Source organism: Giraffa tippelskirchi, chromosome 10 (assembly GCF_054371585.1).
Source record: "Giraffa tippelskirchi isolate mGirTip1 chromosome 10, T2T-mGirTip1v1.2.pri, whole genome shotgun sequence".
In the NCBI taxonomy this organism is placed as follows: domain Eukaryota; kingdom Metazoa; phylum Chordata; class Mammalia; order Artiodactyla; family Giraffidae; genus Giraffa; species Giraffa tippelskirchi.
Window position 1 is genome coordinate 111,543,912 of NC_137284.1, and position 23,562 is coordinate 111,567,473.

The following is a 23,562-nucleotide window of genomic DNA, read 5'->3' on the forward strand; positions in this document are numbered from 1 at the left end:
ACAGCCAGGCCGCATGGCTGCAAGTTTAAACACAGTTTACAATTTATTCAAGTCCTCTAGCTTTGAAATGATGTAATTCTTGTCAATGTCTGTTGTTAAAATTTGGGTAAGGCTTCACTAATACTTTTAGGATCAGTTCAGTTCAGTCTCTCAGTCGTGTCTGATCTTTGCAATCCCATGGACTGCAGCATGCCAGGTTTCCCTGTCCATCACCAACTCCTGGAGCTTGCTCAAACTCATGTCCATCGAGTTGGTGATGCCATCCAACCATCTGATTCCCTGTTGTCCCCTTTTCCTCCTGCCTTCAATCTTTCACAGAATCAGGGTCTTTTCCAGTGAGTCAGTTCTTCACATCAGGTGGCCAAAGTATTGGAGTTTCAGCTTCAGCATCAGTCCTTCCAACAAATATTCAGGACTGATTTCCTTTAGGATGGACTGGTTGGATCTTCTTGCAGTCCAAAGGACTCTCAAGAGTCTCCTCCAACACCACAGTTCAAACACATCAATTCTTCAGCGCTTAGCTTTCTTTATAGTCTAACTCTCACATCCATACATGACTATTGGAAAACTCATAGCTTTGACTAGATGAACCTTTGTCGGCAAAGTAATGTCTCTGCTTATCAATACGCTGTCTAGGTTGGTCATAGCTTTAATTCCAAGGAGCAAGGGTCTTTCAATTTCATGGCTACAGTCACCATCTGCAGTGATTTTGGACCCCAAGAAAATAAAGTCTGCCACTATCTCCATCTACTTCTGTTTTATTGACTATGCCAAAGCCTTTGACTGTGTGGATCACAATAAACTGTGGAAAATTCTGAAAGAGATGGGCATACCAGACCACCTGACCTGCCTCTTGAGAAATCTGCATGCAGGTCAGGAAGCAACAGTTAGAACTGGACATGGAACAACAGACTGGTTCCAAATAGGAAAAGGAGTACGTCAAGGCTGTATATTGTCATCCTGCTTATTTAACTTATATGCAGAGTACATCATGAGAAATGCTGGGCTGGATGAAGCACAAGCTGGAATTAAGATCGCCGGAAGAAATATCAACAACCTCAGATATGCAGATGACATCACCCTTATGGCAGAAAGTGAAGAAGAACTAAAGAACCTCTCAATGAAAGTGAAAGAGGAGAGTGAAAAAGTTGGCTTAAAGCTCAACGTTCAGAAAACTAAGATTATGGCATCCGGTCCCATCACTTCATAGCAAATAGATGGGGAAACAGTGGAAACAGTGGCTGAATTTATTTTGGGGGGCTCCAAAATGACTGCAGATGGTGACTGCAGCCATGAAATTAAAAGACACTTACTCCTTGGAAGCAAAGTTATGACCAATCTAGACAGCATATTAAAAAGCAGAGACATTACTATGCCAACAAAGGTCCATCTAGTCAAAGCTATAGTTTTTCCAGTAGTCATGTATGGATGTGGGAGTTGGACTGTAAAGAAAGCTGAGTGCTGAAGAATTGATGCTTTTGAACTGTGGTGTTGGTGGAGACTCTTGAGAGTCCCTTGGACTGCAAGGAGATCCAACCAGTCCATCCTAAAGGAGATCAGTCCTGGGTGTTCACTGGAAGGACTGATGTTGAAGCTGAAACGCCAATACTTTGACCACCTGATGCGAAGGGCTGACTCATTGGAAAAGACCCTGATGGTGGGAAAGATTGAGGGCAGGAGGCGAATGGGACGGCAGAGGATGAGATGGTTGGATGGCATCACCGACTCAATGTACATGAGTTTGGGTAAACTCCGGGAGTTGGTGATGGGCAGGGAGGCCTGGCGTGCTGCAGTCCATGGGGTCAAAAAGAGTTGGACACGACTGAGCAACTGAACTGAACTATTTCCATTGTTTCCCCATCTATTTGCTATGAAATGATGGCACCGGATGCCATGATCTTCGTTTTTGAATGTTCTAAGTCAGCTTTTTCACTCTCCTCTTTTACTTTCATCAAGAGGTTCTTCAGTCCCTCTTCACTTTCTGCCATAAGGGTGGTGTCATCTGCGTATCTGAGGTTATTGATATTTCTCTCAGCAATCTTGATTCCAGCTTGTGCTTCATCCAGCCCAGCATGTCACATGATGTATTCTGCATATAAGTTAAATAAGCAGGATGACAATATACAGCCTTGACGTACTCCTTTTCCTATTTGGAACCAGTCTGTTGTTCCATGTCCAGTTCTAACTGTTGCTTCCTGACCTGCATGCAGGTTTCTCAAGAGGCAGGTCAGGTGGTCTGGTATTCCCATCTCTTTCAGAATTTTCCAGTTTGTTGTGATGGACACAGTCAAAGGCTTTAGCATAGTCAATAAAGCAGAAACAGATGTATTTCTGGAACTCTCTTGCTGTTTTGATGATCCTACAGATGTTGGCAATTTGATCTCTGGTTCCTCTGCCTTTTCTAAATCCAGCTTGAACATCTGGACATTCTTGGTTCACGTACTATTGAAGCCTGGCTTGGGGAATTTTGAGCATTCCTTTACTGGTGTGTGAGATGAGTGCAATTGTGCAGTAGTTTGAACATTCTTTGGCATTGACTTTCTTTGGGATTGGAATGAAAACTGACCTTTTCCAGTCCTGTGGCCACTGCTGAGCTTTCCAAATTTGCTGGCATACTGAGTGCAGCACTGTAACAGTATCATCTTTTAGGACTTGAAATAGCTCAACTGGAATTCCATCACCTCCACTAGCTTTGTTTGTAATGATGCTTCCTAAGGCCCACTTGACTTCAGACTCCAGGATGTCTGGCTCTAGGTGAGTGGCCACACCATTGTGGTTATCTGAGTCATTAAGATCTTTTTTGTACAGTTTATTCTTGCCACCTTTTCATAGTACCTTCTGCTTCTGTTACGTCCATACCATTTCTGTCCTTTATTGTGCCCATCTTTATGTTCCCTTTTCATTCATTCAAAAGGGAACTTTTAGCATACCTTACTACAGTTTTACACAGTTCAATTTTGCATAAAATACATTATATTTTGTATAAAATAAGACTGTACATTTGAATTCTAAACAGCAGATTTCTGTTTTAGGAATGGGTTGAAATACCAGCATCCAGTATCGCAAAGCTAAAGCAGAAATGATAAAAATCAATAAATTCAAGTGTAGAAAGAGCTCTTAGAGAGAACCTAAAGGAGAAATCAAGAGTAAATTCAATCTTTTTCTTAGGAGAAGAGTCTGAGAGGGCTAAGGCATTGTCATAGATACAAGTCTTCAATTTAAGTCACACTTAAACCCTATCTGATTCTCTAAGGGGACAGATGTTATCAGAGACATTTTACATGGTATATAAGACCTTAGTGAAGAAAGGGTTGTTAGCACACAAAGTGTACAGGTGCAGATGGGCAGGAAATACTAGGCACAGCCTCTGGGGTAAATCAGCAAGACAGTCAACTTTCCAACCATCTAGGGAGCCATCTGGGCTGGTAAGATAGTGTACAGGTCCATGGGAAACATCCAGAGGTGAGTCACAGAGGTATAGTGGGAAAACTGTATTTCTTGTGATCCTCATCCATGTAAGGTATTAAATACCATTAAAAATTAGCAGATGAAATTCAGTGCCATTACAATCTGCTCATGGACAATCACAATGGAACAGCTGCTCCATCAATAAGAATTTAGTGTGAGCCTACCGCACACCCTTTACTGTGCAAGGCAGCATGGATCTCTGGATGATTTAAAGTCAGTCCACTATCCTCAGGAAGTTCATGGGCTTTTAAGAGAACCAGTGGTTAACAAATCATTATTATGTAAATTGCCAACTGCTGTAACAGACATCTGTATCTAGTACTACAGAAAAGGAGAGAGGTGAATGCAGCCTGGAGCATGTGGACAGAGAGAAGTCTCCAGAGGACACTCAAAGGCTGGCTAGGGCAGAGAGGAGGGTGGTGGCTGGAGTTTCAGACGGAGGAAGCTACTTGGAGATGGTGGCAGGAAGGGAGAACCATTCACTAGGGCTGCAGATACTGGGGATGGGGCCAAACTGGGAGGACCTTTTAATGCCATGTCAAGGATTCTGAACTTCCCATCTGAGGCACAGTAGTAGTTTAAAAAGGTATAAAACTTACTGCTTTTTTTTTCTTGTTTCAAAAATAATGTGTTCATTGTTAAAAATATGGAAAATGTAAAAAGGGAAGCACTAAAGAGATATATAATCATGCCTCTCAGAGATGACCACATAGGGCATTCTAGAGGTATATCCTTTTAAGTCTTCTTTCCTATACAGATAGTATTATTTTCTTCTACTAATAGTCACAATCATTCTAATTTGGAATTGTGGTAGGGAAGTAAAAAGAAACCCACATTTCTTTACAGTATGTAGCAAACACAGCTGTCTCCTGTCCTGGTCTTTGAGCCTTCAGCTCCAGGGCTCACCTGGCAGACAAACTGCCTGTTTATAAGGGCTCTGGATTCAGTACTTCTCCAACCTCAGGGACTTTATACCTTTCCTACCCTTTGCCAGTGAAGTCAACTACTCAAAAAGGCCCAGAAACCTTTCTTCACGCCCCCTTCTATGGGATAGCAAGAAAACAAGGATGTGGTGAGTCCAAGTAAGAGGGGCAGCCTGGTCTAAGGAAGAGAGAGCTTCTACAGCAGCACTATCTCTGTATCCCACCTGGTCCTTCTAGAGGAGGCAGCTGGTCTTTGCTGTGCCTGCATCTTGCCAAGAGAAGAGTTCCACTGGGCAAAACACCAGCCAGGCGGTCTAACAGAAGAGGGAAGCAGAGAATTTCGGCTGGGTCCTGAAACAGGCCTAGACCACTTCTGCAATTGAAAACCAACAAATAAAACTCACAAAAGAAAAAGACTTGACCAAAGTCCTTAGGTGACTTCTAGGGCTGCACATATCCCTATCACATGAGGACGCATTAAATTAGGATGAAGTCTATAAGCCTGACCTATTTTGGTTACCTAGAGAAGATTAGAAAATGAAATACATTAATCTTCACTGAACTACCCATTCATTATCATAATGCATGTTCTATAATCTGGAAGTATTTTTGGCCTCTGAAAAGACATAAATGATTCCCTTCTTCCAGTTCTTTTAAATGTGTCAGTTCCTTAGAAACCGAATCAAAATTTCTGAGTAGGAAGCACTGACAGTCACCTTGCCCAATTCTTTTCTTTTTATGGATGAAAAAAACAGAAGGCCCAGAGAGATAGTTACCTGTCCAAGGTCACAAAACTAAAAGCAATGAGAACTTAGGGCATTCCTGTCACTTTAAAGCATTCTGACAAAACTGATGTTTATTCTTTGTGATAAAACAAAATAATGAAAATGAAAAATGTGCCTTTTCCCAGCTGTATCTTGAAAAAAATCAGATCCTTATTCTATTTATGGAAACAATGCTGATCTGATTTTTTTTAATGGTTAGTCAAAACCTTTCTACGAAGTATTTAGAAATGATGCCTCAACCTATTATAGCATCTGAGTACCAACAACCTTTCCATTACTGCTGACGGGCAGCTATTCTGTCCAGAAGCAGAATGCATGAAGAAGAAATACAAATCCAAGTTTTAAGAGAGAGTTTGAGAGGCAGACAAGTAAAGGCAAGGAAGTGTGGAATCAATCATTCACTGAGCTCAGGAAACACGAATTATCTCAGTTCTGCAAATGAGATAAATTAGGGAGTCCTCAGACAAGAATCATGAATGAAGAAAGGTTTGAAAGTGAATAAGCAGTAAATAAATCTGAATATACCGAGTGAGAAAGGAATAATGTGTATAATGTGACACCATGTATATGAGTTTAAAACAGGCAATTTTTATAGATATTGTTCATGGACACATAAATATATAGTAAAAGTATAAAAACATTTATTATATAATAATAAACTACAAATTCTGGATGAAAATCTTCTCGGAAGTAATGGGGTCATGAGGCAGTAGGTGGAATTGTGTTTATATATTTGGGCAAATGATAAATATTTGATATAATATAAATGGGCTTTCCAGGTGGCACAGCAGTAAAGAATCCGCTTGCCAAGCAGAAGATGCAGGAGTCATGGTTCGATCCCTGGGTCAGGAAGATATCCTGGAGTAGGAAATGGCAACCTGCTCCAGTATTCTCACCTGGGAAATTCCATGGACAGAGGAGCCTGGCAGGCTACAGGCCACAGGGTCGCAAAGAGTTGAATGCAATTGAGCACACACACCAAAAGACCTACTACTAGGAAAACCCCCAAATTCTTTATAGTGACTAAGTTTCAGGCAAAATGAATAGTTTGGAGAAAAGCTAACTCAATAACCAGTTGACAGAGATGAAACAAGTACCCAAAGATATCCTTTGTTACCTTCAGGCACCATGGAGATGAAAATTTGTACTGTAAGCCAGTTCTGCCATTAGAGCACATGCTGTGAATAGTTCTGAAGATGGCATGACTTCATTCACATGTCCCAGTACTTTCAAAACAGTTAGATCAAGTTATGATTTGATGTCAAATATCTGATTACGAGTTCTGATTTTCTCTCTCTCATATAGCTCTCCTTATTTGTGAAAGCCTTTTATATTAACTGTATAACTGAGTACCCTTTAATTTTTTTTCCTATTCTGTGCTGGAGATCTTGGTTAGGTTAATGCTTATCTGACATTTATGAAATCATTTGGAGGTGAGGGATGTGGCAATATGCTATCGTGCTGAGGGCGTAGTGCAGAGCATATAACATTTAGTACAATGGTGCGTGAAATGGCAGAGCAACTTTTCTTCCTTTCACTTACAAGGATGCTTTCTGAAGCCTCTTTTTGATGTGGCATCTGTGGATGGAGGGGCTCAGCTACAAGGTGGATCATTAAACACATTTGCTTTGTGTACCCAACTCTTTCCTTACAATGATCTCTAGAGAATATCAGAGGACACTAGAGTTCAGAGCAGCTCTTGGCATGAGACCACCCAAAACATTCCACTCTGATCATCATTATGGGGGATCCAAGAGATGGCTCAAATGCAAAAGGGGGCAGTGTAAAGCTGATGGCCTCCTTCCAGATGCTGAAAACTCATTCTAGGTCACAGAACTGCAGCAATACAATGACTATACATGCATTTTCCAGAAAGATAATAGACGTCACTGCTTTCACTTTGTCATTTCCAACTTTTACATATCATCTCCCATTTTCAAAGCCATTAAGACTATGCAAGTTTTCTGAGCATTTACCTCAAAACCTGTCTTAAGCAGTGGGTTTCAAATTTGGGAGTGTCATCCAAGGTTTATCCTTAATTTATCCCCACTAATTGTCCTGCTGTTCCCAGGTTAGGAAAAATTTTCAGGCATTGGATAACCAGTCAATTATCATGAAAAGGAGGCAAAATTAACTGATACTATGGGTAACTAATTTCAGTACTTTTACTCCTGCTTATTTAATAATCATTTAGAGGCAGTCAAAATTCCCAAATAACAAAATGTAGCCTAGCAACACGTGAGCTTCAACATCCCAGCTCTGGATGAATGGGCTTCAAATTGTAGTACGGATTAGAATCACTCAACCAGTCCATCCTAAAGGAGATCAGTCCTGGGTGTTCATTGCGAGGACTGATGTTGAAGCTGAAACTCCAATACTTTGGCCACCTGATGCAAAGAGCTGACTCATTGGAAAAGACCCTGATGCTGGGAAAGATTGAGGGCAGGAGGAGAAGGGGACGACAGAGGATGAGATGGCTGGATGGCATCGCCAACTCAATGGACATGGGTTTGGGTGGACTCAGGGAGTTGGTGATGTACAGGGGGGCCTGGCGTGCTGCAGTTCATGGGGTCGCAAAGAGCTGGACACAACTGAGCGACTGAACTGAACGAAACTGACTTGGGATCACATGCCCTGCTGGGTCCCATCTCAGGAGTTTCTGAGTCAGAAGGTGTCAGGTGGGACCCAGTAGTCTGCAGTTCTAGTAAGTTTTCAGATGCTGCTGTCCTTGGACCACCCCGAGAACCACTGATCTGGATCTGAGACCCTAGGGAAAGTACTTATCTTCTCTAAAGTTTAGTTTATCAATATAAAAGGGGAGTACTCAGATTAAATAAGATGTTTATGGAGAACCTTGTGTCACACCAACACTGAGTGCTCTATAAATGGAAGCTGTTATTACAATAACTCAAATTCAATTTTAGAATGAAAAAATGTAAGCTAATTTGCCTATATATGTCATATAAATTACACATACCCACTCTTTAACCTATATACCCAAACCACCTCATTTTAAATAACAGTTCTACTTATAAAGGCTATTATTTCAAAATAAGAAAAAAGAAGCCATTTGTCTAGAAGAAATATGCATAAGGAGCCTATGGGTTCTGAGTAGTTGATATGTAACATTTCTTATAAAGCTCTATTTGTTTGCACAAAGCTTGTTGTGTCTGTGTTCAGAGGGGAGGCGGTGGTTAGGAGAGCTTTCTCGCTCCACGTTGAACAGCAGCAAGAAACTAGGAATCCCTGTAAGCAAAGATGATTTAAATCATGAAAACCTCTGAAATAATCCTAAGCATCAGGATGAAAATCTCAAATTTATAGTCCCCCTTTCCTTTGCACTAAAAGTAGTCCAGCAGGGAAGAGAAAGAAGGAAAAGTTGAGACTGCTGCTGCTCCTGCTAAGTTGCTTGGCTGTGATTATTTCGGCTTTGAAGCAGCATTTACCCTTCAAGTCTCCTCACTCTTCACAAAGTCAACATCTCTGGGCCCAGTCTCCAAATAAAGTAAAAGGTAGGGGAAAAATAGGGATGGGGCAGGGCAGATATGGTATATCCTCAACTTCCTCTGACCTCCAAGGTAAGCAGCTGGGTTCTCCTCTATCCTAGCTCCAGCAGAGGGGTATTGAGATCAGCATCTTGCACTTCCCCTCACACAGCCAACAATCACAAAGCAGTAGCATCCTGTGACAAGCAGACTGCACTACCAGGCACCCAGTACTGAATCCCATGTCATCTGCATTTTCTTGCAGGTGGAGGTGGTGGAATCTTCCTTCCAGTGTGAAATTTCCATGCTAAGAAGTCAGTCTGGAGGGAAATTTTGGGCTTAGCAATTGAGCTTTGTAAACTTTCCATTTCTGATTTGGGACAAATAAGCCCCATTTTTTGGTAGGTTATTAACTGTGCATATGTCATGATGATGAGAATATAAACAACAATAGAGTTAACCTCTGTAAGTACTTACTGGGCTTCTCTGGTGGCTCAGATGGTAAAGCGCCTGTCTGCAATGCTGGAGACCCAGGTTCGATCCCTGGGTTGGGAAGATCCCCTGGAGAAGGAAATGGTAACCCACTCCAGTACTCTTGCCTAGAAAATCCCAGGGATGAAGGAGCCTGGTAGGCTACAGTCCATGGGGTCGCAAAGAGTAGGACAGGACTGAGCAACTTCACTTTCACTTTTAAGTGCTTACTATATGCCAAATTTCTAATCTTTTCATATGCATAAACCTACTTCATCTTTACAACAATCTTATTAGGGAAATCAAATCATCATTCCCATTTTATAGATGAGGAAGCTGAGGCACAGAAAAGTTAAGTAAATTGCCTAAGGGCACAACACTATCCAGAAATCCATGATCTTAATCACTCCACAAAGTCATGAAATTTGATAGATACTGGTGGGGGTCCTAATTGTCATGGTATGTCATGAATATACTTTTAGTACTGAAATCAGGACACACAGTGGACAATATAATTGACACTGTCTTCGAAATTCAAGGATGAATGAGAAGCCCTAAAATGCAGGTAGCTCAGTGATGGTGGAGAAGACCTTTTGTGGGAAAAATGAAGACCCTGGAGACAGCAACCCCAAAGTGACCCTGCTCCAGATCCTTTGTGGTCTTAGCAAGTCTTTTAATCTTTCAGAATTTCTATAACCTGACCTGTAAAAACGGACTGATGTTAGGATTAAGTCATCTAAATTTTTTATACAATGTTACAGAAATATCAGCTTTATATTGTTTCATGGCACATCATCAAGTTTTCAGACAGGGAAGCCTGGGAAAATTATGTAGGGCTCATGACACGTAAGGATTTATTTAAGAAGAACTGACTTCTTTAAAATATTAGGTTTTCCTATTAAAACATGGCTCTCTATTAATTTAGCTCTTCTTTACGATAAACTGATTTTTAATAAGTTAGATGTAAATAACCAGGTCACTATCTCATGGGTTCTTTTCTAACAAAGCACATAAGAAACAATTAATAATTATGAAATAGAAAAGAAACAAAACCAAATCTTGGAAAGCACACCCTGTCTCCTCCTCCAGGCGTCTCCATTCCACATCCTCTTCAATTAATCCATCAAAATGTAAAGAACACTTACTCAGGGCTGTCTGGATGTCCTTTTCTCCATTTTTCACTTCAGTCAAAAATCCTTTCAAAAATTTGAGACCTCTAAAACAAAGAGGAGGAAATATTATTTCCAAAGTTCACTTATAGTGAATGGGTATGAAAAAATGGCAGACATAAGCTTCTTTTTCAACAGTATCTTGGGCACAGCAATAAACAGATCAAGTCACGTGGCTGTCCTTTCTATGTTTCTTCCCTGTGATTTCCCTTTAGCTTGCCCTAGGTCATTCTCATCTGAAATACCTAAACAGTGGTTTTCAAAATGTGGTCCCAAGACCAGCAGCTTCAGCATCACCTGGAAACTAGTCAGTAACGCAAATTCCGGGGCCCCACTCCAGACTTGCTGAATCAGAAACTGTGGGTTTTGGGTGGGGCAATCTCTGTTTTTTTTAATAAGCCCTCCAGGTGATTCTGATGCTGCTACAGTCTGTGATCCACTGACTTAAAGACAAACTAATCAGCTTTACTGTCCTTTATGATTCTTACATATTCTATCAATATGAACAATGTTTTACCACTATCAAGACAGAGGCAAAAAAAAAAAAAAGTTGGCATTCTATTCATCAGGCCTTCTGTACAACTGGGTTACAGCCTTCACTTAGAAGTAGCCTCCTTCGCCTAACAATTTTATTGCAGGTAACATTTCAACTTGACTAGATTTCACCTGCTGCCCCACCCCGGCCACCTCACCTCTTCAGCCACAGGAGGGCTTCCGTAGCTGAGTTCCTAACCTGGGCTACATCAGCCTCCACTTCATGTAGCACTATCTTCTGGAGTGTGGTAAACTCTTCTTTGTTGGTGATATACTTCTGGTTTACTTTCTGCAGGAAAAGCAGAGAAATGAGTTAAAAGTGCTAAAGCTATCAAGCAAGTCAGTTTACATAAGTTTGTTAAGCAGGCCTCTAAGAAACTAAAATAAATTAAGCCTCTATTACCTTCTTCTTTATGTTTTCCAAGTAATCTGTTTTATTTGTTTGAGAATTTTTTATTGGGTTTAAGCCAGATTTAAATAGTTAGTTTGAGGGTTTTAAGGTACTGTTTTTAAAGTATTTTTTTTTTTTCTATGAAAAAGGCTCTTACAGCTGGCCTATGCTTTCTATCCTGAGTATAAACTCAACAACCATTTGTTTTTGAATAAGATTTCATCCAACTACTCCCTCCAAATAAAGTCTTCAGAGACAAGCTAGTATACTCACTTTAATATTTCCAACTAGATCCATCTTAACAGGAGCAAACACCGTAGGGCCAAGTTTGTCTAGAAGAAAAAATTGACAACATCATTGAAAAAGAATTTTTTTCAAGTGGAAAATAAACTTAATGGATAACACCCCCAACTTTCATTTTTTGCTTTTAAATCATTTTCTAAACATAAGTTTCAAAGATTTCTGGGACACTGTCGTTACTTTTTTCTACTATACTGCTCTTTGGTGAGTAACTACAATGAGGCCTTAAGGGCATGTGAGACGTGAGGATCATCTTGTAAGTTGAGAATGTATATTGTAATCCTTAGGGCTGCACTGTCCAATATGGTACCTGGTAGATATGTGGCTATTGAGCACCTGGCAATCCATGTACCTATTCCAAACTTAGATGTGCAGTAGGTATAAATATACCAGACTTCAAAGACTTAGTATCAAAAAAAAAAGGCTCATTAATGATTCTTTTATACTGAGTCCAAGTTCAGATGATACATTGTATATACCAAGTTAGATAAAATACATTATTAAAATTAGCTTTATCTGTTTTGCTTTACAAATTTAACATGCCTGCTAGAAAATTTAAAATTATATATAGTAGCTTGAATATTTTTGTTGGAAGAGCAAATTAAAAGAAAAAAAAATAACACAAAGAGTATAGCTAAAAAGACAAAATGTAATAAAATTCTAAAATACTTGACTCATCCAAGAGAAAGGCTAGAACAAAGGTAGCTAAAAAGCTAAAAGAGGAGGTGAAATAGAATATGAAAAAATAATTGACCAATTGGCTAGAAATCAAGAAAGGAGTATACAAAGAAAAACATATGAGACAAACACAAAGTAAGTAGCCAAGATGGTAGAAACAGCAAGACAGCAGGCTTAAATTCATCCAAACAATGTAATTTATTACAGGAAAAGTACAGGAAAAAATGATAATTTCAAAAAACACAGAAAATACATTTTGTAAAACTAACTCATTCATGATTATAAAAAACTACTCAATATACAAGTCAACTGTATCTGTATGCTATTAATGAACAATTAGAAAATGATATACTTCTTCTGATACCATAAAGAAACATAAAATTTTAAAATCTATTCATAACAAAAGATATGTTAAGAGTCTCATGCTCTACCGACTGAGCTAGCTGGGCGGCTTCAAAAGACATGTAAGATCTTTACACTATACAAAACATTGCTGTGAAAATAAAGACCTAAGTAAATGGAGAGATACAGCGTATTCATAGAAGACACATTCATAGAAGACTCAACGTTGTTTGAGGTACGAATTTCCTAGTAACTGGTTACAGATTCAACTGAATCCCAACAGACTTTTTAATAGAAATTGAAAAGCTAAAATTCATATGGACATTCAAAGGACCTAGAATTGCCAAACACCTTGAAGACGATGATTTACATTATCTGATTTCAAGCCTTACAAGTGAGGCACAGTAATTAAGATACTATAATTCTAGGGTAACGAAAAACAGATTACTGAAACAGAAGAGTCCAGAAACAGATCCACACTTATGGCATCAATTGATTTTCAAAAAACTGCCAAGTAACGTAAAAAAAGATGCTTTTACAACAACAACAACAAAATGGTTCTTGAACAACAAGGTAAAGGAAAAGAAAAAAAGGAATCTCAACCCTTACCTCACACCACATAGAAAACTAATTTCAAGATGGATCATAGATGTAACCATAAAAAATAAAGAGTGTAGAAGACAACACAGAAGAATATTTTCATGACCCTGGGGATAAGCAAAGATTTCTTAGGATACTGCAGGTACTAACTATAAAAGAAATCAAATAAATCAATTTAATGAAAATTAAAAACTCCACTCTTCAAAAGGCATCATTAAAAAAAGAAGCAAGCAAGCCATAGTCTGGGGGAGATATTCATAATGAGAATGTCTACAATGAAACATTATTCAGAACACACAAAGAACTCTTTCAACTCAATAATAAAAAGAAAACTAACCAACTCTTAAAAATAAATTAAAGATATGAACAGACTTCACAAAGGAAGAGACAGTAATGGCTGATATATGAAAAAGAGCTCAACATCATTAGTCATCGGGGAAATAAAAATTAAAGCCACAAGATACCACTAGACATTCACAGGAATGACTAAAACCAAAAATACTGACACCATCAAGTGCTAGTGAGGATGTGAAGCAACCGGAACACTCATACATTACTGTTAGAAGTGTACAACGGCATACCCACTCTACGAAACTAGAGGTATAAACCCTATGAATCAGCTATTCCACTCTAAGTTATTAAGGAAAATGAAAACATGTGCCCACAGACACAAAAATATTGATAGCAATTTCACTTATAATAGCCCCAAACAGGGGCTTCTCTGGTGGCTCAGTGGTTAAGAATCCACCTGTCAATGCAGAAAACATGGGTTTGATCCCTGGATCAGAAAGATTCCCTGGAGAAGGAAATGGCAACCCACTCCAGTTTTACTGCCTGGGTAATTCCATGGCCAGAGGAGTCTGGCAGGCTACAGTCCCTGGGGTCATAAAAGTCAGATATGACTTAAAAGAGACCACACAACAACAACAAAGCCCCAAATAAGAAATTATCCAAATGTCTATCAGCAGAAGACTGAATAAACAAATTGGGGTATACTCCCTTAGCAGAATACTATCCAGCAATAAAAAGGAATGAGATACTAACAGACATAATAACAAAGATGAAAACTTGACACCTAACCTACAGTGACAGCAAGCAGTACAGTTGCTTCGGCTGGGTGACAGTTTGGGGACTGACTGGAATAGGGGACATTCTGGGATAATGAAAGCATATTCTGTCTTGATAGAGGAGTGGATTACACCAGTAGATGCATTTGTCAAAACTCATTAAATTATAACAGTTAAGTTCTATGCAAAATAAACTTTGACTTAAAAAAGAGGTACATAATTAAATGGATTCTACAGTAAACTTTAACACATTAGCAATTCCTGGTATTATTGGCTCTATAAAAAGTCAATGGAATTTAAACTTAAAGTTATATATGTAATGTTTTTTAATCTGAAAAAATGTTTTAGGTGGTAAAATGCTTTTTCATAGTGTTATTGTTGTTGTTCACTTGCTAAGCTGTGTCTGACTCTTTGGGACCCCATGGACCGTAGCATGATAGGCTCCTCTGTCCTCCACTAACTCCCAGAGTTTGTTCAAATTCATGTCCATTTTCATACTACTAGTGGATTTGAACAGTATGAAAAGGCAAAAATATAGGACACTGAAAGATGAACTCCCCAGGTCAGTAGGTGCCCAATATACTAATGGACATCAGTGGAGAAATAACTCCAGAAAGAATGATGGGATGGAGCCAAAGCAAAAACGATACCCAACTGTGGATGTGACTGGTGACAGACGCAAAGTCCGATGCTGTAAAGAACAATATTGCATAGGAACCTGGAATGTTAGGTCCATGAATCAAGGCAAATTGGAAGTGGTCAAACAGGAGATGGCAAGAGTGAACATGGACATTCTAGGAATCAGCGAACTAAGATGGACTGGAATGGGTGAATTTAACTCAGATGACCATTATATCTACTACTGTGGGCAAGAATCCCTTTAGAAGAAATGGAGTAGCCATTATGGTCAACAAAAGAGTCCGAAATGCAGTACTTGGATGCAATCTCAAAAATGATAGAATGATCTCTGTTCGTTTCCAAGGCAAACCATTCAATATCACGGTAATCCAAGTCTATGCCCCACCCAGTAATGCCGAAGAAGCTGAAGTTGAACGATTCCATGAAGACCTACAAGACCTTTTAGAACTAACACCCAAAAAAGATGTCCTTTTCATTATAGGGGACTGGAATGCAAAAGTAGGAAGTCAAGAAACACCTGGCGTAACAGGCAAGTTTGGCCTTGGAGTACAGAATGAAGCAGGGCAAAGGCTAATAGAGTTTTGCCATGAGAACGCACTGGTAATAGCAAACACCCTATTCCAACAACACAAGAAAAGACTCTACACGTGGACATCACCAGATGGTCAACACCGAAATCAGACTGATTATATTCTTTGCAGCCAAAGATGGAGAAGCTCTATACAGTCAGCAAAAACAAGACCGGGAGCTGACTGTGGCTCGGATCATGAACTGCTTATTGCCAAATTCAGACTTAAATTGAAGAAAGTAGGGAAAACCACTAGACCATTCAGGTATGACCTAGATCAAATCCCTTATGAGTATACCGTGGAAGTGACAAATAGATTTAAGGGTCTAGACCTGATAGACAGACTGCTTGATGAACTATGGACAGAGGTTCATGACATTGTACAGGAGACAGGGATCAAGAAAATCCCCATGGAAAAGAAATGCAAAAAAGCAAAATGGCTGTCTGAGGAGGCCTTACAGATAGCTTGGAAGAGAAGAGAAGCGAAAAGCAAAGGAGAAAAGGAAAGATATTCCCATCTGAATGCAGAGTTCCAAAGAATAGCAAGGAGAGATAAGAAAGCCTTCCTCAACAATCAGTGCAAAGAAATAGAGGAAAACAACAGATTGGGAAAGACTAGAGATCTCTTCAAGAAAATTAGAGATACCAAAGGAACATTTCATGCAAAGATGGGCTCAATAAAGGACAGAAATGGTATGGACCTAACAGAAGCAGAAGATATTAAGAAGAGGTGGCAAGAATACACAGAAGAACTGTACAAAAAAGATCTTCACGACCCAGATAATCATGATGGTGTGATCACTCACCTAGAGCCAGACATCCTGGAATGTGAAGTCAAGTGGGCCTTAGAAAGCATCACTACGAACAAAGCTAGTGGAGGTGATGGAATTCCAGTTGAGCTATTTCAAATCCTCAAAGGTGATGCTGTGAAAGTGCTGCACTCGATATGCTAGCAAATCTGGAAAACTCAGCAGTGGCCACAGGACTGGAAGAGGTCAGTCTTCGTTCCAATCCCAAACAAAGGCAATGCCAAAGAATGCTCAAACTACTGCACAATTGCACTCATCTCACATGCTAGTAAAGTAATGCTCAAAATTCTCCAAGCCAGGCTTCAGCAATACGTGAACCCTGAACTTCCAGATGTTCAAGCTGGTTTTAGAAAAGGCAGAGGAACCAGAGATCAGATTGCCAATATCTGCTGGATCATCGAAAAAGCAAGAGAGTTCCAGAAAAACATCTATTTCTGCTTTATTGACTATGCCAAAGCCTTTGACTGTGTGGATCACAATAAACTGTGGAAAATTCTGAAAGAGATGGGAATACCAGACCATCTGACCTGTCTCTTGAGAAACCTGTATGCAGGTCAGGAAGCAACAGTTAGAACTGGACATGGAACAACAGACTGGTTCAAAATAGGAAAAGGAGTCATCAAGGCTGTATATTGTCACCCTGCTTATTTAACTTATATGCAGAGTACATCATGACAAACGCTGGGCTGGAAGAAACACAAGCTGGAATCAAGATTGCCGGGAGAAATATCAATAACCTCAGATATGCGGATGACACCACCCTTATGGCAGACAGTGAAGAAGAACTAAAGAGCCTCTTGATGAAGGTGAAAGAGGAGAGTGAAAAAGTTGGCTTAAAGCTCAACGTTCAGAAAACTAAGATCATGGCATCTGGTCCCATCACTTCATGGGAAATAGATGGGGAAACAGTGTCAGACTTTATTTTTTTGGGCTCCAAAATCACTGCTGATGGTGATTGTAGCCATGAAATTAAAAGACGCTTACTCCTTGGAAGGAAGGTTATGGCCAACCTAGATAGCATATTTAAAAGCAGAGACATTACTTTGCCAACAAAAGTACGTCTAGTCAAGGCTATGGTTTTTCCAGTGGTCATGTATGGATGTGAGAGTTGGACGGTGAAAAAAGCTGAGCGCCGCAGAATTGATGCTTTTGAACTGTGGTGTTGGAGAAGACTCTTGAGAGTCCCTTGGACTGCAAGGAGATCCAATCAATCCATCCTAAAAGAGATCAATCCTGGGTGTTCATTAGAAGGTCTGATGTTGAAGCTGAAACTCCAATACTTTGGGCACCTCATTCGAAGGGTTGACTCATTGGAAAAGACCCTAATGTTGGGTAGGATTGAGGGCGGGAGGAGAAGGGGACGACAGAGGATGAGATGGTTGGATGGCATCACTGACTCGATGGACATGGGTTTGGGTAGACTCCGGGAGTTGGTGATGGACAGAGAGGCCTGTCGTGCTGCAGTTCATGGGGTCGCAAAGAGTCGGACACGACTGATCGACTGAACTGAACTGAGTGGATTTGAAGATCTGTTCCTCAACTACTAATACTTTCACTTTTGCTCATAAATATGATTTCTAGAAAACAGAATTCCCTTTTTTTCATTACACAGCTCTGGGATCATTATTATTCATAATTAGAAATGAAATGGAAATATGTGATAACGGTTAAGGTTTTAACAGTTTTAACTGTATGTGGCTGGTGATATGAAGAGGTAGATAAGAAGGGTCATCTAACTGTACACATAGTTCAGTGTATTTTTACTACAAAATAACTTTATTGAAACAGATTCCAGAGACTAGTGAATTTAAGGCAAATCTAGCAATCTTACCTAATACTGGAACCACAGCATAACATGATGCTAAGAATGCTTCTGTGGGAATGCCACTGTCTTCCAGAAGTTCAATGTCACTAAAGCTAAACAATTTAGTGATACAAAGGAGGAAAGATTGAAAATACAACATTAGCATGCTCTGCAGTTCAGAGGTAGTCATGAAAACAGCTGCCCCTCAGAGAACAAATCATTTAGCCTTATTCACAAACATGACCCAGTGATTGTTTTCCTATTATAACACAGTCTAATAAAATCATTTTCCAAAGATAATTCACCAAAGCAAGCTAAAACTTGTTGACAGCGTATATTCTTGCAATCCATATCCTTCTTATCCACTGCTTCAGACAAGGTGAACAATAAAGCACACACATGGTACGCCACAATCTCTATTCAGGAGGAAGACTGGTATCCAAGTGTCAGTGATTTGAAAGAGTAGAGAATACCTGGTGTTCATGGTACTAAAGAAAGTTGGGATGACTTCTTGATCTTCTTCCCAATGGGATTCTGGAGAGCTGCTTGTGGAGTGCAATTCAGGCTGTGCCAGGTCGCTGTCATGATTTCCCAGGCTTTCCTCTCCATCTTCCTTCATAATTTCACCTTGGACTGTACAGAAGAAGATACCTATTAGTAACCTTTATTTATTACAAAGATTAATATATATACATATTCATTGTTGAATATTTCTAACACAGAAAAGTATCAAGAAAGAAAAATCAATGAGTGAAATATTACACATCACACACAAAATTGGGCTTAAATATATGTAGATTTTCATCCAGCTTTTCACTGATATCATAAATATTTTCAATATCTCTCAATACATTTCAAAACATGATTTTAATGATCATATAATACTGCATCATGCTTATGTGGAGGGCATTTAGGTGGTTTCTAAAATTTTAGTATTATAAATAGAGTTGAGCCTCATTATTAGTGTATTCTATCTTTGCAGATTTGCTTGCCTGTTGAAGTTTATTTGTAATACTAAAATCAATGCTTATGGCATTCGTGCAGTCATTCTAGATACGTGCAGAGTGGTAAAAAAATTAGAGTTACCTCACACACATGTTCCTAACTGAGGCTAAACAAGGTGATATTGCCTTCTTGTTTCACCTTTTATACTGTACACAAATGTGTTTATTTAGTGCCATCTTTTTTGCATTTGTGTGCATTTCATTGTTGATTTTGCTGTTTAAAAGGCCCTCCACGGGTAGTGCTTTCTAGTGTTCTAAGCATAAGAAGGCTGTGATTTGTCTTATGGAAAAACACATGCTATTTAATATATAAGCTTATGTAAGATAAGCTTTGTTCAGGCATGAGTTATAGAGCTATGCTGTGGGTTCAATGTTAATGAGTTAACAATATAAACACAGTGTCTTTTTTTCCCTTTGGGAGGAGGGATATTTTTTTCTTTTCTTTTTTAAATTTTTATTGGAGTATAGTTGGTTTACAATGTTGTGTTTGTTTCAGGCATACAAGCAAAGTGAATCAGTTATATATACATATATCCATTCTTTTTTTAGATTCTTTTCCCATATAGGCCATTACAGAGTACTGAGTAGATTCCTTGTGCTATACAGAAGGCCTTTATTAGTTATCTATTTCATACATGTGCGTGTGTGCTGAGTCATTTCAGTCATGTCCGACTCTTTGCGATGCTATAGAGTGTAGCCCCCTCCAGGCTCCTCTGTCTATGGGATTCTCCAGGCAAGAATACTGGAGAGGGTTGTCATGTCCTTCTGCAGGGGATCTTCCTGACCCAGGATCAAGCCCGTGCCTCTTACGTCTCCTGCACTGGCAGATGGGTTCTTCCCCACTAGTGTCACCTGGGAAGCTTTTAAGAACCTAACCATGTGTTCCCCTAGGAGCAATGGTTCAATATTTGCTAGTTTTGGGTCTGCAGTAACTGAATAGAACACAATTACCACGAGTGATGAGAAGTGACATAATGTCATAAAAGTCATCCCTGTCCACAGATACCTGTCCTTAGACTGACTATTCCCTGAGGACAGATTCCTAGAAGAAAATTACGGGGTCAGATAAACAAGAGTACTGTCGTAACTGAAATTCTCCTGTCTTTATTATTTACTCAAGGGATAAGACTTCGATGATGTATGGATTGCTAGGTGCAGATTAACAGCTATAAAAATGCATCTTTTCTTCCTCCCACTCACCAGAGGAGATGAGGAGAAAACTTTCTAAAAAATTTTATTTTCAAACTATTTAATACTTACTTATAACACAATTAAAAGCTCTAAGATGGCTGTCATGGACTGATCTGAATTTGGTTTTAGGATTAGAGACAATGAAATTAGTAAATCCAAAAGGGCAGCATTTTCAACTACAGGTCATTACTTAAATTTGAAATTTGGTTTGATGAACACAGTAAAGGCCAGGTGAAAATCTGATGGTGGCTGGTGAATTCTGTCATCCTCAGGCCTCATCAGAAATCAGGAGCATGGAAAACTGAATTGCCATAATGTTGCAGACCCTTAAGTTTCACATCATAGTCTATGTTCAAAGGACTGAAATTCTAAGAAAGCTCTAACACTTACACTCTCTAAAAAAGTCAGCACAGACAGCTACAGCTCACTGAAGCCCATGAACATCACAGCTAAGAACAGTGAGTGGGAAAATCCCTCTTCATTCTGCTTTCCAACATGGGGGTCAGATGGGATGGCAGAATGTGTCATGTGACCTGTGTTATCTAACCAACATCTCAGGAGCTACCTGGCACACTGTTCTGAGGTCAATCCCTATCAAGGATCACATCATGGATAATGAATCAAACCCCCACGATCCTTTTAGTCAATAGTTTGCTTCACATCTTTTTTGTTTTTACCTGTTATATTATCATCTGTATTTTCTTCACTTGATATGCTACAATCTGTCTCTGCAGGTTTCAAACATAAGGAGCTCTTGTTTCTCAATAGGATTTCTTCATCATCATTTATTTCCATATTTAAAGATCCATTTTCACAACTGTTTAACTCCATTTGCCTAAAATTTTTTAAAAGGAAAAAAGTCCAATTACTTGGTCATAAATAGACTGCACAGATGATCTCATTCTGAGGGTTGGGGGGAAGGATTCACAATTACCAACTTCTTTTAACACTGATTAAAAAACAGAATTGTTAAATCAAGCCAAATCTCTCACCCCACCCTCCTGCTTCCAAGACAGGTATCTTTCTGTGTTGGGAGCAGGCCTGACTCCAGGCTGAAGTTCAGAAACCATGAATGGCTCTTTATGTACCCTAAGCTTACTCAAACTTCCTGCTCCCCACCAGCAACAGGAAACATTCACTGACAGCGCTGGTTTTCAAACAACTTTTCTACAGGTACCACATTTAACCCTTTTCTCACTTTCCTCAGCTTCTCCCTGGGAGGTTTTTTCTATTCTCAGGTCTGAAATCACTGACTACTTCCATTTGTTTGCCTAGCAATTAACTGACTAGAAGCCACAAGTTGTGGTCCAGGAAGACAGAAAAAACTTGGGAAGACACAATACATCCTGAGAATCTGTTGCTCTTCAGGGTAACAGAAAAGGCTATTCAACATGCAAGTGAAATAGCTGATTCTGTTTAAGGGACAATCATAACACCTTATAAATAACTAAACTCAGCCAAATTAGAACAAAGACACTTTCTTCTAGGGGACTTCCCTGGTGGATCAGATGGTAAAGAATTTGCCCGTAATGCAGGAAACCTGGGTTTGACCCCTGGGTTAGGAAGATCCCCTGGAGAAGGGAATGGCTATCCACTCCAGTATTCTTGCCAGTATTACACTAATAAAATTAAAGGGAAAAAAAAAGAATAAAGGGAAAACGTCCAAGCTATATGTGGTGATTCCAGAAAAACCATTTGTTTTGTAAAAAGACACTATATTTCAACTCAGTAATTAAAAATATGAGTATATATTGATGAAATACTTCAAAAGAAAAAAAAAATCTACAAGATGTTCCTTGTAGAAATATTTAGATCAAGAGAAAATTGTTAACCAAACTGAGGAACAATCTTTGTACTAAAGAAGCAAACAGTATATAAAGAGATGAAATGTTAAATTATAACTTGAAAAGACAGATACATGGACTATGTCAAAATATGTAAATGCTTATATGAAATAATAACCAAGTAAAGACCTTATTTAATAACTGGAACACAACTGTGTAAATATGTACTTTTTTCCAATAATTCAGATTTTGATATTACATCCTTTTTCTAACCTATAAAGCTATCTTTTTATTTTTAAACAAAATAGCACTGTCTTTTCTGATAAGTGAAGTGACGTCGCTCAGTCGTGTCCGACTCTTTGCGACCCCATGGATTGTAGCCCACCAGGCTCCTCAGTCCATGGGATTTTCCAGGCATGAATACTGGAGTGGGTTGCCATGTCCTTCTCCAGGGGATCTTCCCGACCCAGGGATCGAAACTGGGTCTTCCACATTGTAGGCAGACGCTTTACTGTCTGAGCTACCAGGAAAACACACTTAAATCAATGCTCAGCTCCTCCACAAGAGAGGAGGTTCCAACACTCAGGCACCAGAGAGATGAAAAGTTACTAGACAATATGCATGAGATCCATATCCTGGGGAAATGCAAACCTCTTCACTAGTAGTCAGTGTTGAATGAAAGTTTGCATTGCTTCAGGCTCACCCAAAAGAGGAAAATCAGACACTGTTTCCCTTGGTATCATCTCAAACTATGAGAAAAACCACCACATGATAAAAATATTCTTAAAAAAAAAACAAACAAGGAATACCAATATCCTTATATTTTTAAAAAGAAGAAAAAACAAAAACTGTTACTGTACCTTTCCAATGAATTATGAATCGGTACAATAGGATGTTTCATCTTTAAAAGAAGCAAAGAAAAGAAAGTTCACATGTTAAAATTCCCAATAGAATATATTTAGAGTTTTATCCAATATGAGAGTGGTAAATATGATCATAACACACACTACCCTACTCAAGAGGAATCATTTTACGTCCTGCCAAAAGAAAGGAGTCACTGAACCCAACCAGTCTTTCATAGTTACTCAAATAAGGGTACCCAAATTTCCAAGAAAAAGGAAAATGGTCTTTTGAAGGACCTAAATACCATATTCAAATGCTTGACTTTCTTGTAATTACAATTACACTCATTACAATATTATTAAATGCCAAACTATGTTACAGCATTTTACCAAACACTGGAAGTATAAAGGTTCACAGTATAGAGTTCTTGCCCTCAATACAGATTGAGGCTAAAACAGGGGTATGTGTAGAGGAGGAACTCTTAGCCCAACTAAGGGATTCAGGGAAAGATAAAATTTTGAAGGATGAGTAAAAGCTAACCAGGGAAAGACATTGGAGAAGGGCATTCTTGATACTGAGAAATGGCCCAAAGAAGTGGGGGAGCTATAAGCAGTTAACAGGTTTAAACCGGGTTATGACCAAAAAAAAAAAAAGGTTGGTGACGTGGGAAGCAGCTAAGACATTTTGACTTTAACCTGTAGGTAACA

General features: G+C 39.2%; 1 protein-coding gene across 21 annotated transcripts in view; it reads right to left on the bottom strand.

Moving 5' to 3' along the window:
• The window catches only part of PLEKHA8 (pleckstrin homology domain containing A8), a 110,922-nt gene that overhangs the window by 54,928 nt on the left and 32,432 nt on the right, over positions 1-23,562 (bottom strand). For 17 of the 21 annotated variants that reach the window (XR_014066905.1, XR_014066906.1, XR_014066909.1 and 14 more), the window contains exons 6-12: positions 22,873-22,913; positions 20,906-21,063; positions 18,507-18,666; positions 18,061-18,146; positions 11,500-11,558; positions 10,994-11,124; positions 10,278-10,348 (exon numbers count right to left, since the gene is read on the bottom strand). Coding sequence is in view for 12 of the 21 variants with exons in the window: in XM_081534835.1 (XP_081390961.1) it covers positions 10,278-10,348; positions 10,994-11,124; positions 11,500-11,558; positions 18,061-18,146; positions 18,507-18,666; positions 20,906-21,063; positions 22,873-22,913 (706 nt within the window). In the remaining 9 variants the exon portion in view is untranslated. Of the gene's footprint in view, positions 1-5,795; positions 8,423-9,138; positions 9,223-10,277; positions 10,349-10,993; positions 11,125-11,499; positions 11,559-18,060; positions 18,147-18,506; positions 18,667-20,905; positions 21,064-22,872; positions 22,914-23,562 lie in introns of those variants that run through there. The other 4 variants (XR_014066904.1, XR_014066908.1, XM_081534833.1 and 1 more) reach the window with 2 other exon arrangements.